This window comes from Oryctolagus cuniculus, chromosome 5, assembly GCF_964237555.1.
Source record: "Oryctolagus cuniculus chromosome 5, mOryCun1.1, whole genome shotgun sequence".
Taxonomy (NCBI): Eukaryota; Metazoa; Chordata; class Mammalia; order Lagomorpha; family Leporidae; genus Oryctolagus; species Oryctolagus cuniculus.
The window spans coordinates 136,750,823-136,769,685 of NC_091436.1; the positions used below are offsets into that span (position 1 = coordinate 136,750,823).

The window sequence follows — 18,863 nt, forward strand, 5'->3', positions numbered from 1 at the left end:
TTTCCTAATTTTCTTTTTTCATATAACTACTCTGGACTATTAGGAAGTTATTAAATGAGGAGAATTTATATTATTTTATAGTTCAAAGGCAGGATCTTATGCTGTCTGTTATTACTGTCTTGTGTGTTTCTGTGTTGATTCACACGGTAGATTCATGTAAACTCCCACATATCAACATAGTGAAGTATCTCATCCCCACAAAGATCTTCCTCTGCTACTGATTTCAGCTCACAGCTAAACTTCTCTATCCCCAACCTCCTCCAACCCTAGCAAACAGCAAGCTTGTCTCCATTTTCATGACTTTGTCACTTCATACATGGAGAATAAGTGGAAACCTACTCTACTATATCCTTCACTCTTTGTTCCTTACTTACATTTTTATTTACCAGCCACAATTTTTCTCTATATTTACCTTCCCTGGCCTCCAGTGAATACCTGAGATCTCAAGTTAGGATGTTGAAATGAGAGATATTTCTATTTGCTTCTTGTTGAATTCAGTATTTATTGGTGGTTTAAGCTTGTGATTATAAAGAAGATTGAATGTATGCTTTTTTCAAGAGTACGCAAGGGTCTTTCATAGTTTTTTTGCTTCAGCAAATTATATCTTAAATACCATATATATATGCTTAGGGTAGGGCATTTCAGCAGCACAGGGCATGCTGTGAAGAGAATTTATCAATATCTATCTATAGAATTATAATAAAAATAGAAGAATAGAGTTTATTCTCTTTTTATGTTTTTTATACAATATTTTCTCTTATTTATTTATGAAGATTTTTCTATTGTATTGACATACCATGAGATAAGCATATAGTTTCTTTACATTTTTTGTGTATTAAAAATATACTGGCCGATATACCTATCGGGCACATTACGCTACATAATGCTACCGTTAATACAAATAAAGCTAATTTTGTCCTTGCTCCAGTCCCATCTCCATTCCTCTTATTGGAAAGAGTCCCTGGAAGTTCACATCCTATATTTGGCACCTTTGACTCACAGGTCCACGGTACTTCCCTTACGTCAGGAACCTTATAGGCTGGAGGGACTTCAACTAAGCCCAACATTTGAGAGTGCACTACTGGTAATATCACTAGCATTATTAAGGGTATGAATTTTACTTTTATAAGAGGCCGCGATTTTTCCTTACCTGTGTATACCTTACCTGGCTCCCATTCAGTTAGTTTCTCTTTTATTTCCTGCAATTCTCCTGCCTTTTGTTCTTGTTGTTCCTTTTGGAGTCCCTCAAACAGGTTCTTCATGGAGGGCTCTCATGTTCCTTCCTGTATCATCTTTTCTATGAGTTTTTGATACAATTCTTTTGCTTCTTCTCCACTAATTGGTAATACTTGCGCCATCGATACTCGATCTCTTTCTGCTTTTGTCTGGAATAAGATATCCCTAACTTCTTTTGTAGAAAGCATAATTGGCAATGATAGCAGCATTCAGAGCACATGCAGGGATTATTTTGGCAAGGTAATCATAGCTGATAATTCATGTATGCTGTAGGAAGGTTAATTTTCAGGGTTTGGGATTAGCCTAACATGTCTTTGTGGTAAACTAATTATCCTTTTCTCAGGGGTTTCTACAACTACCACTTCTTCCCCTTTCCATAAGATAATTGTAGGCCTCTTCCAATCTTTGCTGTTGGGGAGTCTAGCAAAACAAGATACTTTTTGTTTTTTAAATTATTGGATTTGTAATTTCTGGCCTAGTTCCTGCCATCTTTGATGAATATACCTTTCTATAGGGGTGTATCCCCCTATTCCTCCCCTTTTCTTTTTGTTAAGAGCTATAAGAGCCAATTGTAAATGAGCCTCTATAGTTTGTACTTCTTCAGTAAATTTATCCATCTCCTGCTTTAACGCTTGATTTGCTCTTTCTACCATGCCCTGGGATTGTGGATTATATGGAGTACCTGTGGTGTGACCAATATTTAAATATTTACACAGCCCTTCTACTTTTTCTGCTGTAAAATTAGGCCTGTTGTCTGTATGTAATCCTGTAATATGAAATAAGTGAGCTAGCTCTAATAGAGCCCATACGATTTCTTGTGCGTTTTCTTTTGGAACTATCTTAGCCCATAATAGTCCTGAGGATGTCTCAACTGCTACTATAAAGATTTTTCCGTCATCATGTGTGGCATCCATCTGCCATACACCTGGTCCTGATCTACTGAGATGTGGGATAGTTCCTCCTTTATTACTGCATTTGGGACACTTCTTAACTATTTGTTCTGCAACGTTCTTTGGAAGGTTATACTTCTGTCTTAAGTATTGAACATCCCCGTGCCATTTTGTATGGTCCTCTTCTGCTGACTTGATGTTTTCAAGGAAATAAATTCCTTGGTGCTTAGATCCTACCTGTTCTGGTACCTTCTCCCGGATATTACCTCCTTGCACCACTAGGTGTATCTGCATCCTACAAGATGTGGATGCTAGCTCGTCAATGTTTTCATTCCCTGATATACCTTTGTGCCCTGGTACCACTGTATATAAAGCTCCTCTTTGTTTTCTATAGATTCTAGTATAGTCTTCAAGAGAGGTTCTTCGATGTCTTCAGGCCGAGGCCTTGCCTCAATTAACCCACATACATACTGTGAATCAGTAACTATATTCATTTTTTCAGGTCCTGCATGAAGGGCAGAAAGTATAGCTCTTTTTTGTAATTCTTGGTTGCTCCCTTCATGTTCCTTAATCATTATTTTTCCTTCAGCTGTCCAAAAGCCATATTTTCCCATTCCCTGTTTGCTACCTCCATCAACGTAATATGGGGTCCTTCTACCGGCTTAGCTTGTAGACTGCTTAAAGCTCTCCTGAATTATAGGAGCATGCATGCATTCTATTTGGGGTACCCAGTGTAGATAAGGGTCTTCTAGGATAACGATATCCAAATCTCCCTTCTTTATAGGAAGCCTATAAATAGGTTCTCTTCCTAGTCTTATAATACTTTCCTGTCTTACTTTGTGTAGGCACCGAATTACTCTCTGTTTATGTTCCTGCAATGGTAAATCTGAACCAATATATAAATCATCCATATACTGATAAAGGTCCATTTCTGGATGTTGCTTTCTCCAAGGCTCCAGTATATCCCTTAAAGTGGTCTGATAAATTAAGGGACTTAATATAAATCCCTGTAGCAGGCAATTCCAGAGATACCTATGTCCTGGTCCTTTGTTATTAATTTCTGGGATTGTAAAAGCAGTATACTGTCTAAATCTTGGCTCTAAAGGGATAGTAAAGTATAAATCTCCTCTATCTAATACTGTAACCTGCCTTCTTTTCTGTTACCCCCTGGGATGTGGAATACCCAATTGCACCTCTTTTCCTTTTTCAACTAACTTGTTAAATTCCTGAAAGTCTATCAGCATATGCCATTTACCAGATTTTTTCTTGATAACAAAAACTGGGGTATTCCACGGATTGTCTGCAGCTGCAGGGGATATTTTCTTTTCCTTTAATAATGCATCTATTATCTCTTTTAATCCTATCAATTTTTCTTCAGTTAAAAGCCATTGGTGAGTAATAGGACCTTTATTGGGATCTTTCATTTTTATTTTCACTGGTTATATTTTAGTTGACAGTTGTGCCATTACTAGGGCTACTCCTAACTGGAGTAATAAATCCCTACAAAATATGTTGATCAGAATATTGGGGGAGACTAACAAAGATGTCCATTTGATGTCATTTTGTGTTTCCAGTTTCAGTCCTGATATTTTTCTGTAACCTAGTTCTTCCACTTACTCCTTCTACATATTGCCATCCCTCATTAATCCCCCCTTGTATTCCTTCTAGATCTTGTTTTTCTTTGATAAATAAATCTGCTCCTGTATCTAATAATCCTTCAACCATTTTTCCCCCATCTTAATTTTTATCATTGGTCTTTTTTCCAAGTCTAGTCCTTTGGTAATTTTGGGTAAATTCCTATTTGCGAGGTTTCTGCTTGCATTTCCTTCATTGTCGGGGCAGAGGGTTGGATATGACCAGGTTTCTCCTCCAATAGCATTTTGGCCATCATCGTCCAGGGAAGCCTTAAGCCCCCCACCCCCCACCCCCGTCCCCTGTTTTTTGACTTTCTACAATTTTTTGCCATATGTCCAATTAGCCCACAGTTATAACATTTTAAAGGAGGTCTAGTGGCTTCCCTCCCATGACTTTCTTTAGCCATATGACCTCTTTTTCCACATTTATGGCAATTTCCTTTAAATGTATTAGAGCTTCCATTTTCATTCCCCACCTTTAATGCTTCTGCCAGCATTGCCATCTTATAGTCTGTGGACCCAAACTCTCGACAAGCATACATTTTGTCGTCTAAGGAGTCTTCTGGTCTTAAATTTCTAAGCAGTTTCTTACATTCATCATTGGCATTTTGAATGCTCATGGTGCCCTTTAAGTACTCCCTTAAATCTTCTCTAGATACCTCTAAGTCAATTTGAGAATATAGCCTGTCAATAAAATCAGAATAAGGTTCTTTTGGTCCTTTCCTTATGCTAACTGCTTTTGGAGCCCCACTAACTACCCTCTTGGTTTCTTGCATTGCCTCCATTATCCACTGACTAGATAGGGCTTGGGCATTATTAAATACAGGGTCAGGTGCTTCCTGTGGTGTCATGCCTATTCCCCTTATTTGGATAGATGTTAATGGTGCCGGTCCTGCTGTGCTGGCTGGCGGGGGTGGGTGTTATTCATCCCACTGTGCTGCCTTTTCCCTTATTTTTTTCTAGAATTAATTGCTTTTCTGATGCTGCCCCTGTTATCACATTTAGAAGCATATGTATATCTACTGATGTAAGATTTACTGAGACTACCCCAAAATAAGTAATGATAGGGGTTCCTGTTAAGCCATGTTCCTGTACTTGCTTTACCCAAGCTGAAATTGTGCTAGGACCCAATGGTTCATATTCTATGTTTCCAGCTTGCACTACTACAGGGTAGGCTGCCTACTCTTTCATTCTTTCTTCAGTCGTAGTGGGCAAAGGCTCAAGCCATGAACATCTGTCTTGAAAGTCTGCAATCATGTTATTTAGACTACAGGCTTCCTCAGTGTTCCTAGGGCATAGCTCTTTCCCACAGCAGACAATCACCTTAAGGGTCTTGGCTGTGCACTTATAATCCTTTCCAAGATTACATTCTCCCTTTAGAAGGAAGTCCTTTTTTTTATCTTTTATTTAATGAATATAAATTTCCAAAGTACGACTCATGGGTTACAATGGCTTCCCCCCCCATACCGTCCCTCCCACCCACAACCCTCCCCTTTCCCACTCCCTCTCCCCTTCCATTCACATCAAGATTCATTTTCGATTATCTTAATATACAGAAGATCAGCTTAGTATACTAGAAGGAAGTCCTTTAACATCTTCTGTATGTCTTCTACTGTCCTAAGACTAGAGAGGTCACGTTCTGTACAAGCTGCTGCCAGCTTACAAGCCCATGTTACATTACCTGGTGTGTAGCATTTTGCTCTTTTTCCTTTCTGCGTTTATCCTGGAAAGACTTTTACCTTTCCCATACTCTCTAGAGCCTTCCTATACTCTTTAGACTGGGATGTCCTACCCATTGTGGTCTTTTTCAACCACCGCTACTCACCCTTCTCTAGTCTTCTCAAGGGCACGTCTCCTTCCACTGCCTCAGTCGAGTCTCTGTTCTGGCGCCAACTGTTGACTTCCCGATCATCAGCAACAGGCCAGGAAGCCAATGACGGGTTCAAAAAAGGAGACTGAGAAGACTCAGGTACACACCTTTATTATGGCATCTAGAGGAAGACACTGCTCAGCCAAACTCCTGCAGGCATAAGGCACTACGGACCAGGAGAATCCCCCTAGGCACAAGGCACTATGGACCGGGGAGAGAAGCTGAGTAACCTCTGCTTACCGAGTCTGAGGGTCCACTTATATACAGTTCTAAAAGATCAACCCCGCCCCTGTGCCGCCCTCCCAGGGTCTTGTAATCATAGCAACGCTGCCCTCCTAGGCCCCATAGTCCTAGTAGAAGGGTTACATAGTTATAACAACGATCTGTGGTTAGGCCATTTCTTCTTGCAGGGCAGCTTAGAGTGCAGCTTCTTCTCCTTAGTAATTCCCTGACAATCCCTATGAAGATCTTCCTCTACTACCTCTTTAAACTCAGATCTAACTTTCTCCCTCCCCAAGCTCCTCCAATGCTGGCAACCACTGATCTGTTCTCCATTTCCATTTCCAATTTCATTTCATCTTAGACTGACTTTAAGTAGGTGACACTCTGAGACTGTCTTTTGCATTTAGTGTCATGCCTTTGAGGTCCATCCAAATAAATTTTGTATTAATAGCTTGCTTCATTATTGCTGAGTGTGTACCAAAGTATGGATATTCCAAAGTATGTTTAACTATTCACTCAGTGAAAGCCATTTTCAAATTTCCTGGTTTTGACTCTTACAAAAAAGCTGCTATGGGTTTCTTGCAGAGGTTTCTTTGTGGTTGCATGTTTTCTCATCTCTGAAATACATGCAGGGATTCTGAGTGATGAAGGGCATGTTATGTAAACATTTAGATTTTTAAAGACATTCCCAAATGACTTTTCTGAGTGACTCTACCATTTTACATGCCTACCAGCCCTGTATATTCACCAGAATATTATTTTACATTTATTTTGGTTGTTCCAGAGGTATGTAGTGACATTTCATCATGGTCTTACACTTCACTAATGGTTGATAAAGTTGAATAAGATTGCTTGTGCCTATTTCTCTTATGAGTATCTTTTCCTTGCATAGGTATGCAAATAGACATTACCAAAGTCTTGCTCTACTGGAAGAATATCATATATCCAAGGCCAAAATCAATTTGACAATAATACCTCCCCTCAAGGAGCAGGCACCTGTAAGCCATCTGACAGTGGCAGCAAAGTGGAAATTTACTCCAGAGATAAAGAGAAAAATAATAAAATGCATATGTAAATTTCAGTGGTAAAAGGGTGACACGTGTCTGTCTTGATCAGAAATGCACCTGTAGTCCTTCAGGATGATGATAATATATATTCCGGAGATGGGAGGCAGAACTATAATTTCTGAGTCAATATATGAGACACTCAAATTGAGACAGCCTACAAACTCCTCAGAAATACAGGCAGAAATGCTAATTATTCTATACTTCAAATAATATAATATCTTTTTCTTTTTCCTTAGTGCTCCAAATAAAGGCAGAAGATAAATATCTTATCACGGTGCTTGTACTATGGAGGCTGGGGAGGGGGCAGGGAGGATGAGATTTTCAGTGTCTTTTTATTTCTTTTTCTTTGGTAATCTCATTTAACTCTCTAAACTGATAATACAGAGAACAGAGATCATGATTTCCTAAATCTTGACACTGGTATACATTTTTAAAAAATTTTGTCTTTTCTGTCTGTGCCTTTAAGAAGGTAGTAGTTTAAATTAATCCTGTTGTGAAGTGAGTCCAGAGATTATTCCGCCTTGTTGTCTTCTAGCCTCCATACTACTACTTCTACCTATCTCTTTCACTCTTTGTTCCTTACTTTGGTTTGTTTACCAACCACAATTTTTCTCTACACTTACTTTTCCTAGGCTTCAATGATTACCAGCCATCTCATGTTAGGGTGTTGAAATCAGATATATTTCTATTTACTACTTGTTGAATAGGGTATTTAGTGGAAGGTTAAATTTGTGATTATTAAGAAAATTGAAAGTTTGTCATATCTCATTGTAAAAATTAAAAGAAAAATAAGAAACAAAGCGGGAGGTGGGAGAGAGGAACGGAGAGAGGGTAGGATGGGAGGTATCATTAAGGTCTTAAAACTGCATATATGAAATACATGAAATTTGTTCCCCTTTTATAAATAAAAATTAAAAAAGAAATGAGATATTAAGGTTTATGTCCTGAAGTAACTGTTATTTGTAGAATTTACCCAGTAATTTTATATTTTGATAACACATATAATTTCCAAATTTATATTCCCTTTAATGTGCTCATTTTAATTTTCCCAGTCTTGTATGATCCTAGATATCTCTAAAGTGGTGGCTGATAAATGCCTCTTTGATGACCATTACTTTACAGAAATCCTTCTTTTTTACTGACATTCTCAAAAAAGAGTTGTTAGCATCTCCACAGGTTAAGGTTATAATTTTCTCCTTGGGAAAGTTCCCACATATGGTTTGTCAGATAAAGTTGGTCCATGCTGAATAGTTGGGATTACAATTTTATTGAGTTAATTCAATCTTTCTCCCATAGATATGTCAGAGAAATCTTTAGAAGAAACACAGGGTGAGTTCTTTTACCTTTTTTACCTCTAGTTTTTCATTGTTATTATTTTTTACTTTTTAATTTTCCCTTGGGTCTCAGTCTTCTATTGTCTCATATTCTCATATGTTACAAGTTATATAAATATGTTTATGAAAATTAATCTCTCAAATTGAAGTTTATACTTTTTAAAATTTTATTTATTTATTTGAGAGGTAGTGTTACAGAGAGAGGGAAGGACAGAGAGAAAGGTCTTCCATCCTCTGGTTCACTCCTCAGATATGTGCAATGGCCAGAGCTGTGGCAATCTGAAGCCAAGAGCCAGGAGCTTCTTCCAGGTCCCCCATGCGGGTGCAGGAGCCCAAGCACTTGGCCATCTTCCACTGCTTTCCCAGGCCATAGCAGAGAGTTGGATCGGAATAGGAGCACCCAGGTCATGTGCTGGCACCCATATGGAATTCTGGCTTCAGGCTGAGGCTTAGCTCAGTATGCCATGGTGCCAGACCCTACACAATTCTTAAATGAGTGTTTACTACCACACATTGCCTGCTTTGTCATCATATGTCATCATACTCAGATAATTAAAGATAACCTTTCCAGGTGGAGATCCTAAACTGAGTCACATTTGCAAAGTTCCCTTCTCCACATAAGGTAACAAAGTATAGAGAGTAGGAGATGGACATTTCTAGGGGAACATTAGTCTGCTTATCACAATGTATTTCATGGATATTTTACAGTTCTTATACTTAGTACTTATTTTTAAAATACTACATATGCTTAGAGTAGAATATTTCAGCACCACAAGACATATTATGAAGAGAAACTAACAATATCTATCTTTAGACTTGTTACAAAGATTTGAAGAAATTAGAACAGAGTTTTTAGTTCTCCTTTTATGCGATTTTATAAAATATTTCCTTTGATATAGAATTTAATGTATATGGAATCATACATTAAGTACTTTCTGGATTCTTTTGTTAAATACAATTCGCTGAGATTCATTCAGTTTACAGCTTGTAAAAAGTTATTTATTCTTAATTATTTACGAGGAATTTTATATTGCTTGGACATACCACAAGATGAGCATTTAATGTTTCCATTTTCTACATATTAAAAAATTTACTATCCATTTTTCACAAGCGTATGTATAAACCTACAATTTGATTTCTCTTAGAAGTAGAATGACTGAGTCATGTGATTTCTAGTAAATTCATATCATTTTCTTCTTGTTATTCCCTTTTGGATAATTTTGCTCTTATTTTTTCTCAATTCTTAGGTTGGAAGCTGGATTATTGATTTTCTTCTTAATATTAAAATTATTATTTATAAACTTTGGGTACATTCACTAAACACTGATATGTTGAATTTTTTAGAGTGTTTTCTTTCAGCTCTAAGTATGCTCAGACTTAACAGCCCCAACTTCATCAGATCATACGGACAAAAAAAATCAACATAGAAAATTATATACTAGGTCAAATGTACCTGAGCAACATTATACATTTCACTGAACAACCTCAGAATATACATTCATTTCATCAGCCCAAAGAATGTTCTCAAGGAAAAGTCATCAATAAGTTAAAATAAATAAAATCACATTATGCATCTTTTCAGATCACAACATAATAAAACAAGGAATAAATGTTAATAGAAATTTTAGAAGTTATAGAAATACATGGAAGCTAAGCAACATGCTTCTGAATAATGGATCATTGAAAAATTCAAACTAGCAATTAATAAAATTCTTGGACAGATGAAAATTGAATACATAACATACCAAAATGCAGTACTAACAGGGACATTTATAGCAATCAGCACCTACATCAGATTATCTTGTCAGGATTGATGAATTATGTTCCAAAAAGTGTTTTCACTTCATGTAGGTTTCTAAAATGATTTCAAAGAGTTGTACATATGAACATCTTAAAATTAACTATCTTTATTAATAAAAATTTAGCAAAAATAAAACTATCACAAATAAACAACAATTGAAGATCAATGAAATGAAGAGTTAGGCTTTTATACTTAACAGTAATTGAAAATATTTTGTATTGAAGTGTGGTTTTTCAATAATGCATACATGTATACTGATCAAATAAGGGTAATTAACATTTCCTTCTTTTGTTTTTAGTTTATGATTGGCGATTTGGAGATCCTCTGTTCCATTTGCTCACAGAATGTAGAATAGGTCACTGTGAACGTCAGTCACCCCACTATGCTGTGTAACACTAGCAGCCTGTTTTTTCTATCTAACTCTGAATCAATACCCATTATCCAACCTTCTTACAGTCCCCATCACCTTCCTAGCCCAGCCTCTGTAATTACTGTTGTATGTTCAAATTGAGTTGTTTTAGTTTCCACCTATAAAGGAGAAGGTGTGGCATTTGTCTTTCTGTGTTTGGCATGTTTCACTTCATGTCATCCACTTCCATTCATTTTGCTAAAAAAATGAAAGGATTCAATTCTCTTTTTTTAAGATTTATTTTATTTATTTGAGAGGTAGAGTGACAGACAGTGAGAGGAGAGACAGAGAGAAGGTATTCCTTCTGTTGATTCATTCCCCAAATGGCCGCAATGGCTGGAGCTGCACTAATCTGAAGCCAGGAGCCAGGAGTTTCTTCCAGGTCTCCCACGTGGGTGCAGGGCCCAAGCACCTGGGCCACCCTCTACTGCTTTTCTAGACCACAGCAGAGAGCTAGATTGGAAGAGGAGCAGCTGGGACTAGAACTGGCATCCTTATGGGATGCCAAAACCGACCCCAGATTCCATTCTTTTCTAAATGGATGATATTCAATTATATATATATATATATATATATATATATATTTTTTTTTTTTAAATCAGATCAGACCTATTGTCATGTTTAATCCCAGTGAGAGTCAAGTTGGGAATTGATAATTTTTTTTTTTACAGAAGATCAGTTTAGTGTACATTAAGTAAAGATTTCAATCGTTTGCACCCCCATAGAAACACAAAGTGAAATATACTGTTTGAGTACTCGTTATAGCATTAAGCCTCAGTGTACAGCACGTTAAGGACAGAGATCCTACATGAGGAGTAAGTACACAGTGACTCCTGCCGTTGACTTCACAAATTGACACTCCTGTTTATGGCATCAGTAATCTCCCTATGCACCAGTTATGAGTTTCCAAGGCTATGGAAGCCCCCTGAGTTCTCCGACTCTTATCTTGTTTGGACACGGTCATAGTCAAAGTGGAGGTTCTCTCCTCCCTTCAGAGAAAGGCAACTCCCTCTTTGAAGACCTGTTCTTTCCACTGGGATCTCACTCACAGAGATCTTTTTGCCAGAGTGTCTTGGCTTTCCATGCCTGAAATACTCTCATGGGCTTTTCCGCCAGATCCGAGTGCCTTCAGGGCTGATTCTGAGGCCAGAGTGCTATTTAGGACATCCGCCATTCTATGAGTCTGCTGAGCATCTCACTTCCCATGCTGGACCACTCTCCCCTTTATCCATTCTATCGGTTGGTGTCAGCAGATACTAGACTTGCCCATGTGCTCCCCTTGACTCTCAGTCCTTTCATTATGATCAATTGTGAACTGAAATTGATCACCTGGAATAGCGAGATGGCATTGGCACATGCCACCTTGATGGGATTGAATTGGAATCCCCTGGTATGTTTCCAACTCTACCAATTGGGGCAAGTCAGCCCGAGCATGCCCCAAATTACACATCTCTTCCCTCTCTTATTCCCACTCTTACGTTCAACAGGGATCACATTTCAGTTAATTTTCAACACTCAAGAATAACTGTGTGATAATTACAGAATTAAACCAGTCATATCAAGTAGAACAGACAAAAAAAAATACTATGAGGGTTAATGTATTAAGTTGTCCATCAGCAGTCAGGGCTATGCTGATCAAGTCACCATTTCTCATAGTGTCCACTTCACTTCAGGAGGTTTCCCCTTTGGTGTTCAGTCAGTTGTCACCGATCAGGGAGAACATATGGTATTTGTCCCTTTGGGACTGGCTTACTTCACTCAGCATGATGTGTTCCAGATTCCTCCATTTTGTTGCAAATGACTGGATTTCGTTGTTTCTTACTGCGGTATAGTACTCTAAAGAGTACATATCCCATAATTTCTTTATCCAGTCTACCGTTGATGGGCATTTAGGTTGGTTCCAGGTCTTGGCTATTGTGAATTGTGCTGCAATAAACATTAGGGTGCAGACCGCTTTTTTGTTTATCAATTTAAACTCCTTTGGGTAAATTCCAAGGAGTGGGATGGCTGGGTCGAACGGTACGGTTATCTTCAGGTTTCTGAGGAATCTCCAGACTGATTTCCATAGTGGCTTGACCAGTTTGCATTCCCACCAACAGTGGGTTAGTGTCCCTTTTTCCCCACATCCTCGCCAGCATCTGTTGTTGGTAGATTTCTGTATGTGAGCCATTCTAACCGGGGTGAGGTGAAACCTCATTGTGCTTTTGATTTGCATTTCCCTGATTGCTAGTGACCTTGAACATTTTTTTCATGTGCCTGTTGGCCATTTGGATTTCCTCTTTTGAAAAATGTCTATTGAAGTCCTTGGCCCATCTCTTAAGTGGGTTGTTGGTTTTGTTTTTGTGGAGTTTCTTGATCTCTTTGTAGATTCTGGTTATTAACCCTTTATCTGTTGCATAGTTTGCAAATATTTTTTCCCATTCTGTCGGTTGTCTCTTCACTCTCCTGACTGTTTCTTTTGCAGTACAGAAACTTCTCAATTTGATGCAATCCCAATAGTTGATTTTGGCTTTGACTGTCTGTGCCTCCCGGGTCTTTTCCAGAAATTCTTTGCCTGTGCCAATATCTTGAAGGGTTTCTCCAATGTTCTCTAATAACTTCATGGTGTCAGGACGTAGATTTAGGTCTTTAATTCATGTTGAGTGGATTTTTGTGTAAGGTGTAAGGTAGGGGTCTTGCTTCATGCTTCTGCACGTGGAAATCCAGTTTTCCCAGCACCATTTATTGAATAGACTGTCCTTGCTCCAGGAATTAGTTTTAGATCCTTGATCAAATATAAGTTGGCTGTAGATGTTTGGATTGATTTCTGGTGTTTCAATTCTGTTCCATTGGTCTATCCATCTGTTTCTGTACCAGTACCATGCTGTTTTGATTACAACTGCCCTGTAGTATGTCCTGAAGTCTGGTATTGTGATGCCTCCGGCTTTGTTTTTGTTGTACAAGATTGCTTTAGCTATTCGAGGTCTCTTGTGCCTCCATATGAATTTCAGCATCATTTTTTCTAGATCTGCGAAGAATGTCTTTGGTATCTTGATTGGGATTGCATTGAATCTATAAATTGCTTTTGGGAGAATGGACATTTTGATGATGTTGATTCTTCCAATCCATGAGCATGGAAGATTTTTCCATTTTTTGGTATCCTCTTCTATTTCTTTCTTGAAGGTTTTGTAATTTTCATCGTAGAGATCTTGAACGTCCTTGGTTAAGTTTATTCCAAGGTATTTGATTGTTTTTGTAGCTATTGTGAATGGGATTGATCTTAGCAGTTCTTTCTCAGTCATGGCATTGCTTGTGTATACAAAAGCTGTTGATTTTTGTGCATTGATTTTATATCCTGCCACTTTGCCAAACTCCTCTATGAGTTCCAATAGTCTCTTAGTAGAGTTCTTTGGATCCTCTAAGTACAGAATCATATCGTCTGCAAAGAGGGATAGTTTGACTTCTTCCTTCTTGATTTGTATTCCTTTGATTTCTTTTTCTTGTCTGATGGCTCTGGCTAAAACTTCCAGAACTATGTTAAATAGCAGTGGTGAGAGTGGGCATCCCTGCTTGGTGCCAGATTTCAGTGGAAATGCTTCCAACTTTTCCCCATTCAATAGGATGCTGGCTGTGGGTTTTTTATAAATTGCTTTGATTATATTGAGGAATGTTCCTTCTATACCCAATTTGCTTAGAGTTTTCATCATGAAAGGGTGTTGAATTTTATCAAATGCTTTCTCTGCATCAATTGAGATAATCATATGGTTTTTCTTCTGCAGTCTGTTAATGTGGTGAATCACATTGATTGATTTGCGAATGTTGAACCATCCCTGCATACCAGGGATGAATCCCACTTGGTCTGGGTGGATGATTTTCCTGATGTGTTGTTGTATTCTATTGGCCAGAATTTTATTGAGGATTTTTGCGTCTATGTTCATCAGGGATATTGGTCTGTAATTTTCTTTCAGTGCTGCATCTTTCTCTGGCTTAGGGATTAAGGTGATGCTGGCTTCATAGAAAGAATTTGGGAGGATTCCCTCTTCTTCGATTGTTCTGAATAGTTTGAGAAGAAATGGGATTAGTTCTTCTTTAAATGTCTGGTAGAATTCAGCAGTGAATCCATCCTGTCCTGGACTTTTCTTTGTTGGGAGGGCCTTTATTACTGTTTCAATTTCTGTTTCAGTTATGGGTCTATTTAGGTTTTCGATGTCTTCATGGTTCAATTTAGGTAGGTTGCATGTGTCCAGGAATCTATCCATTTCTGATAGGTTTTCCTGTTTGCTGGCATACAGGTCCTTGTAGTAATTTCTGATGATTCTTTTTATTTCTGTGGTGTCTGTTGTTACGTTTCCTTTTTCATCTCTGATTTTATTGATTTGGGTCTTTTCTCTTCTTTTTTTAGTTAGTTGGGCCAATGGGGTGTCAATTTTGTTTATTTTTTCAAAAAACCAGCTTCTCGCTTGGCTGATTTTTTGTAATGTTTTTTTGGATTCAATCCTGTTAATTTCTTCTCTGGTTTTAATTATTTCTCTTCTCCTACTGGATTTGGGTTTGGTTTGCTGCAGTTTTTCTAGGTCCTTGAGGTGCGCTGAAAGCTCATTTATTTGGTACCTTTCCAATTTCTTGGTATAGGCACCTATTGCTATAAATTTGCCTCTCAATACTGCTTTTCCTGTATCCCATAAGTTTTGATATGTTGTGTTGTTGTCTTCATTTACTTCCAGAAAGTTTTTGATTTCTCTTTTGATTTCTTGAATGACCCAGTGTTCATTCAGGAGCATGTTGTTCAGTCTCCATGTGTTTGCATACTTTCTGCGGTTTCCTGAGTTGCTAATTTCCAGCTTCATCCCGCTGTGGTCTGAGAAGCTGCATGCTATGATTCTAATTCTTTTAAATTTGCTGAGACTTGCTTTATGGCCTAGTATGTGATCAATCCTAGAGAAGGTTCCATGCACTGCTGAGAAGAATGTGAAGTCTGTAGATGTAGGGTTGAAAGTTCTGTAGATATCTGTTAGATCCATTTGGGCAATAGTGTCAATTAAATCTGCTGTTTCCTTGTTGATCTTCTGTCCGGATGATCTGTCTATTTCTGAGAGTGGAGTATTGAAGTCCCCCAGTACTATTGTATTGGAATCTAAATCTCCCTTTAAGTCCCTTAGCATATCTTTTAAATAGACCGGTGCCCTGTAATTAGGTGCATATACATTTATAATAGTTACATCTTCCTGTTGAATTGAACCCTTAATCATTATATAGTGCCCCTCTTTGTCTTTCTTAACAGTTTTTGTATTAAAGTTTATTTTGTCTGATATTAATATGGCTACACCTGCTTTTTTTTGGTTTCTGTTGGCATGGAATATCTTTTTCCAACCTTTCACTTTCAGTCTGCATGCCTCTTTGTTAGAGAGATGTGTTTCTTGTAGGCAACAAATAGTTGGGTTGTGTTCTGTGAGCCAGTTAGCCAAACGGTGTCTTTTAACTGAAGAATTCAGACCATTAATGTTCAATGTGACTATTGATACGTAGTGACTTTGCCCTGCCATTTTCCCGGAAATATTTTCTAGTATATGCTTTGAGCTTCCCATGCTCTTTTACTGGTAGGTGTTCTTCCTTTCCCTTCTTTCATATTGATGGCCGTGTTTCTGTGTTTCTGAGTGTAGCACATCTTTAAGTATCTTTTGCAGGGCCGGACGAGTGGCCACAAAGTCTTTCAATTTCTGTTTGCTATGAAAGGTCTTTATTTCACCTTCATTCACAAATGAGAGCTTGGCAGGATATAATATTCTGGTCTGGCAATTTTTCTCTCTTAGCACCTGTGCTATGTCTCGCCATTCCCTCCTAGCTTGTAGGGTTTCTGATGAGAAGTCAGCTGTGAGTCTGATTGGAGATCCTCTGAGAGTAATCTGACGTTTCTCTCTTGCACATTTTAGGATCTTTTCTTTATGTTTCACTGTGGTAAGTTTAATTACCACGTGTCGTGGTGAGGATCTCTTTTGGTCATGTTTATTGGGGGTTCTATGAGCTTCCTGTACTAGGATATCTCTGTCCTTCTCCAAACCTGGAAAGTTCTCTGCTAGTATCTCACTAAAAAGGCCTTCCAATCCTTTCTCTCTCTCCATGCCTTCAGGAACTCCTAGAACTCGAATGTTGGTTTTTTTAATAGTATCCTGTAGATTCCCAACAATATTTTTTAGGTTTCTAATTTCCTCTTCTTTTCTTTGGTTTGACTGTATGTTTTCCTGTGCTCTATCTTCTAAGTCCGATATTCTCTCTTCTGCTTCACCCATTCTGTTTTTAAGGCTTTCTAATGTGTTTGTCATTTGATCTATTGAGCTCTTCATTTCATTTTGATTTCTCTTCACTATAACACTTTCCTGTTCTACTAGTTTCTGAGTTTCATTTTGACTCTTCCTTAAAATTTCGTTTTCATGAGAGAGATTTTCAATCTTGTCCATTAAGGATTTCTGTAGTTCAAGGATTTGCTTTTGAAAACTTCTAAATGTTCTTATCATAAATTTTTTGAAATCCGTATCTTGCATTTCTTCTATCTCATCATCTTCATACTCTTGGCTTGGGGTGTTTTGCTTATTTGGAGGCATCATAGTGTCATCGTTGATCTTGCTCCCTCTATTTCTGTGTTTGTTACTCGGCATAGTTAATTCTTCTTGCGTCACTGTGCGTTTTTTTTTTTTTTTTATTTTATACTGTGTCCGTGTTAAGTGGACTGCCTGCTGTTGGAGGAGCCTTGGAGGCTTGAGATGGGTGCGGCCTGAGAGCTCTGCCTGGTTCTTCCTGGTTAAGGGTGTGCAAAGGTGACACCCTCAGGTTATGCGTGGTAAATCTCTCTCTTTTTATTTATTTATTTATTTTATTTATTCAGGGGGTAAGTAACACCGCAGGGCATGGCTGTGCAGAATTGATGGTATTTAGCTTCCAGTCTTTGGCTCCTCTGGACTCCCACTGGGTTGCCTAGGCTACTGAACTGTAGTGACTCAGTTCCTTAGCTCTCCCCCATTGATATGTAAATCCAGAGAGCAGGCCTGCTCTTTGTCTCTTCAAGCCTTGCAGCCTTGTAACCTTTGCAAGGTTAGGGGGAAGAGAAACCCGAAGCTTTTTTTTCCTTCTTTCCGGTAGTGAGTTTGCTGCACTTTCCAGCCCCCCTCTAGATTCTGACCCCCGTTTCCCCACCAATGTCTCGGGTTATTGAGCTCACCTCCCCTTCCAGCGCCGATGTGTGGACTCGGAGCCCTGAGCGTCCCAAGTCTCCCCGCTGTTGTCTGTGTGGCGTGCACTCCCCTTGGAGCACTGGCGTGCCGACCCTGGAGCTTCTGCGGCTCGGTCCCGCGACTTGGCTTCCGCGAGGTGGGCGACCTTGTTCTCCCAGTAGGTCCTCCGATTCACGATTCCCGTGCAATTTTTTCCTGGTTCTTTTTTTCTGCGGCTACCGTAACTCCCCTTTTATTAAACTAAATTTTCCTGGACTATCGGTGCGTGCCCTCACTATTCCGCCATCTTGGCTCCGCCCCCAATTATATATTAAATATATAAAATATACATAAATCAATGAAACATTTGCTTTATCCACTCATTAACCCAGACTGATTACATATCTTGGCTACTGTGGATAGTGCTACATTAAACATGGTGGAGCAGCTATCTCTCTGATACAATCATTTCTTTCTTTTTTTTTTTTTTTGGATATATACCCAGTAGTAAGATTTTATTTCTAGTTTTTTAAAGGACTCTCCATGGACGGTGCCATGGCTCACTAGGCTAATCCTCCACCTGCGGCACTGGCACCCCAGGTTCTAGTCCCAGTTGGGGAGCCAGATTCTGTCGCGGTTGCTTCTCTTCCAGTCCAGCTCTCTGCTGTGGCCCGGGAAGGCAGTGGAGGATGGCCCAAGTACTTGGGTCCTGCACCTGCATGGGAGACCAGGAGGAAGCACTTGGCTCCTGGTTTCGGATCGGTGCAGCGCGCCGGCCGTAGTGGCCATTTGGGGGAGTGAACCAACGGAAAATGTAAGACCTTTCTCTCTCTCTCTCTCTCTCTCTCTCTCTTTCTCTAACTCTGCCTGTCAAAAATATAAATAAATAAAATAAAAATAAACGACTCTCCGTACTGTTTTTCATGGTTGCCGTACTAATTTACTTCTCACTACCAGTTATGTGATGTCACTCTTTCTCCATATCCTTGTCAGCATTTGCTACTTTCTGTCCTTCTGGTAACAGCTAGAATAAATGGAGTCAGATGCTATCGTTTTGTAGTTTTGATTTTCAATTCCCTAATGGCTAGTGAGCATTTTTGAGCATTTTTTCATATATTTGTTGGTCATTTTATTTCTCCTTTTGAGAAATTTCTATTCAGATTCTTTGCTTGTTTCTTGCTTACTTTTCTTGTTTTGTTGTTGTTGTTGAGGTTTT

The 18,863-nt window shown here is 38.7% G+C and overlaps 1 protein-coding gene across 1 annotated transcript in view; it reads left to right on the forward strand.

Moving 5' to 3' along the window:
- LOC127493269 (butyrophilin-like protein 2) overlaps positions 1 to 18,863 on the forward strand; it is an 80,632-nt gene that overhangs the window by 37,402 nt on the left and 24,367 nt on the right. The window contains exon 9 of the mRNA XM_070074933.1: positions 8,216 to 8,248. Within this exon, the coding sequence (XP_069931034.1) occupies positions 8,216 to 8,248 (33 nt within the window). The remainder of the gene's footprint in view (positions 1 to 8,215; positions 8,249 to 18,863) is intronic.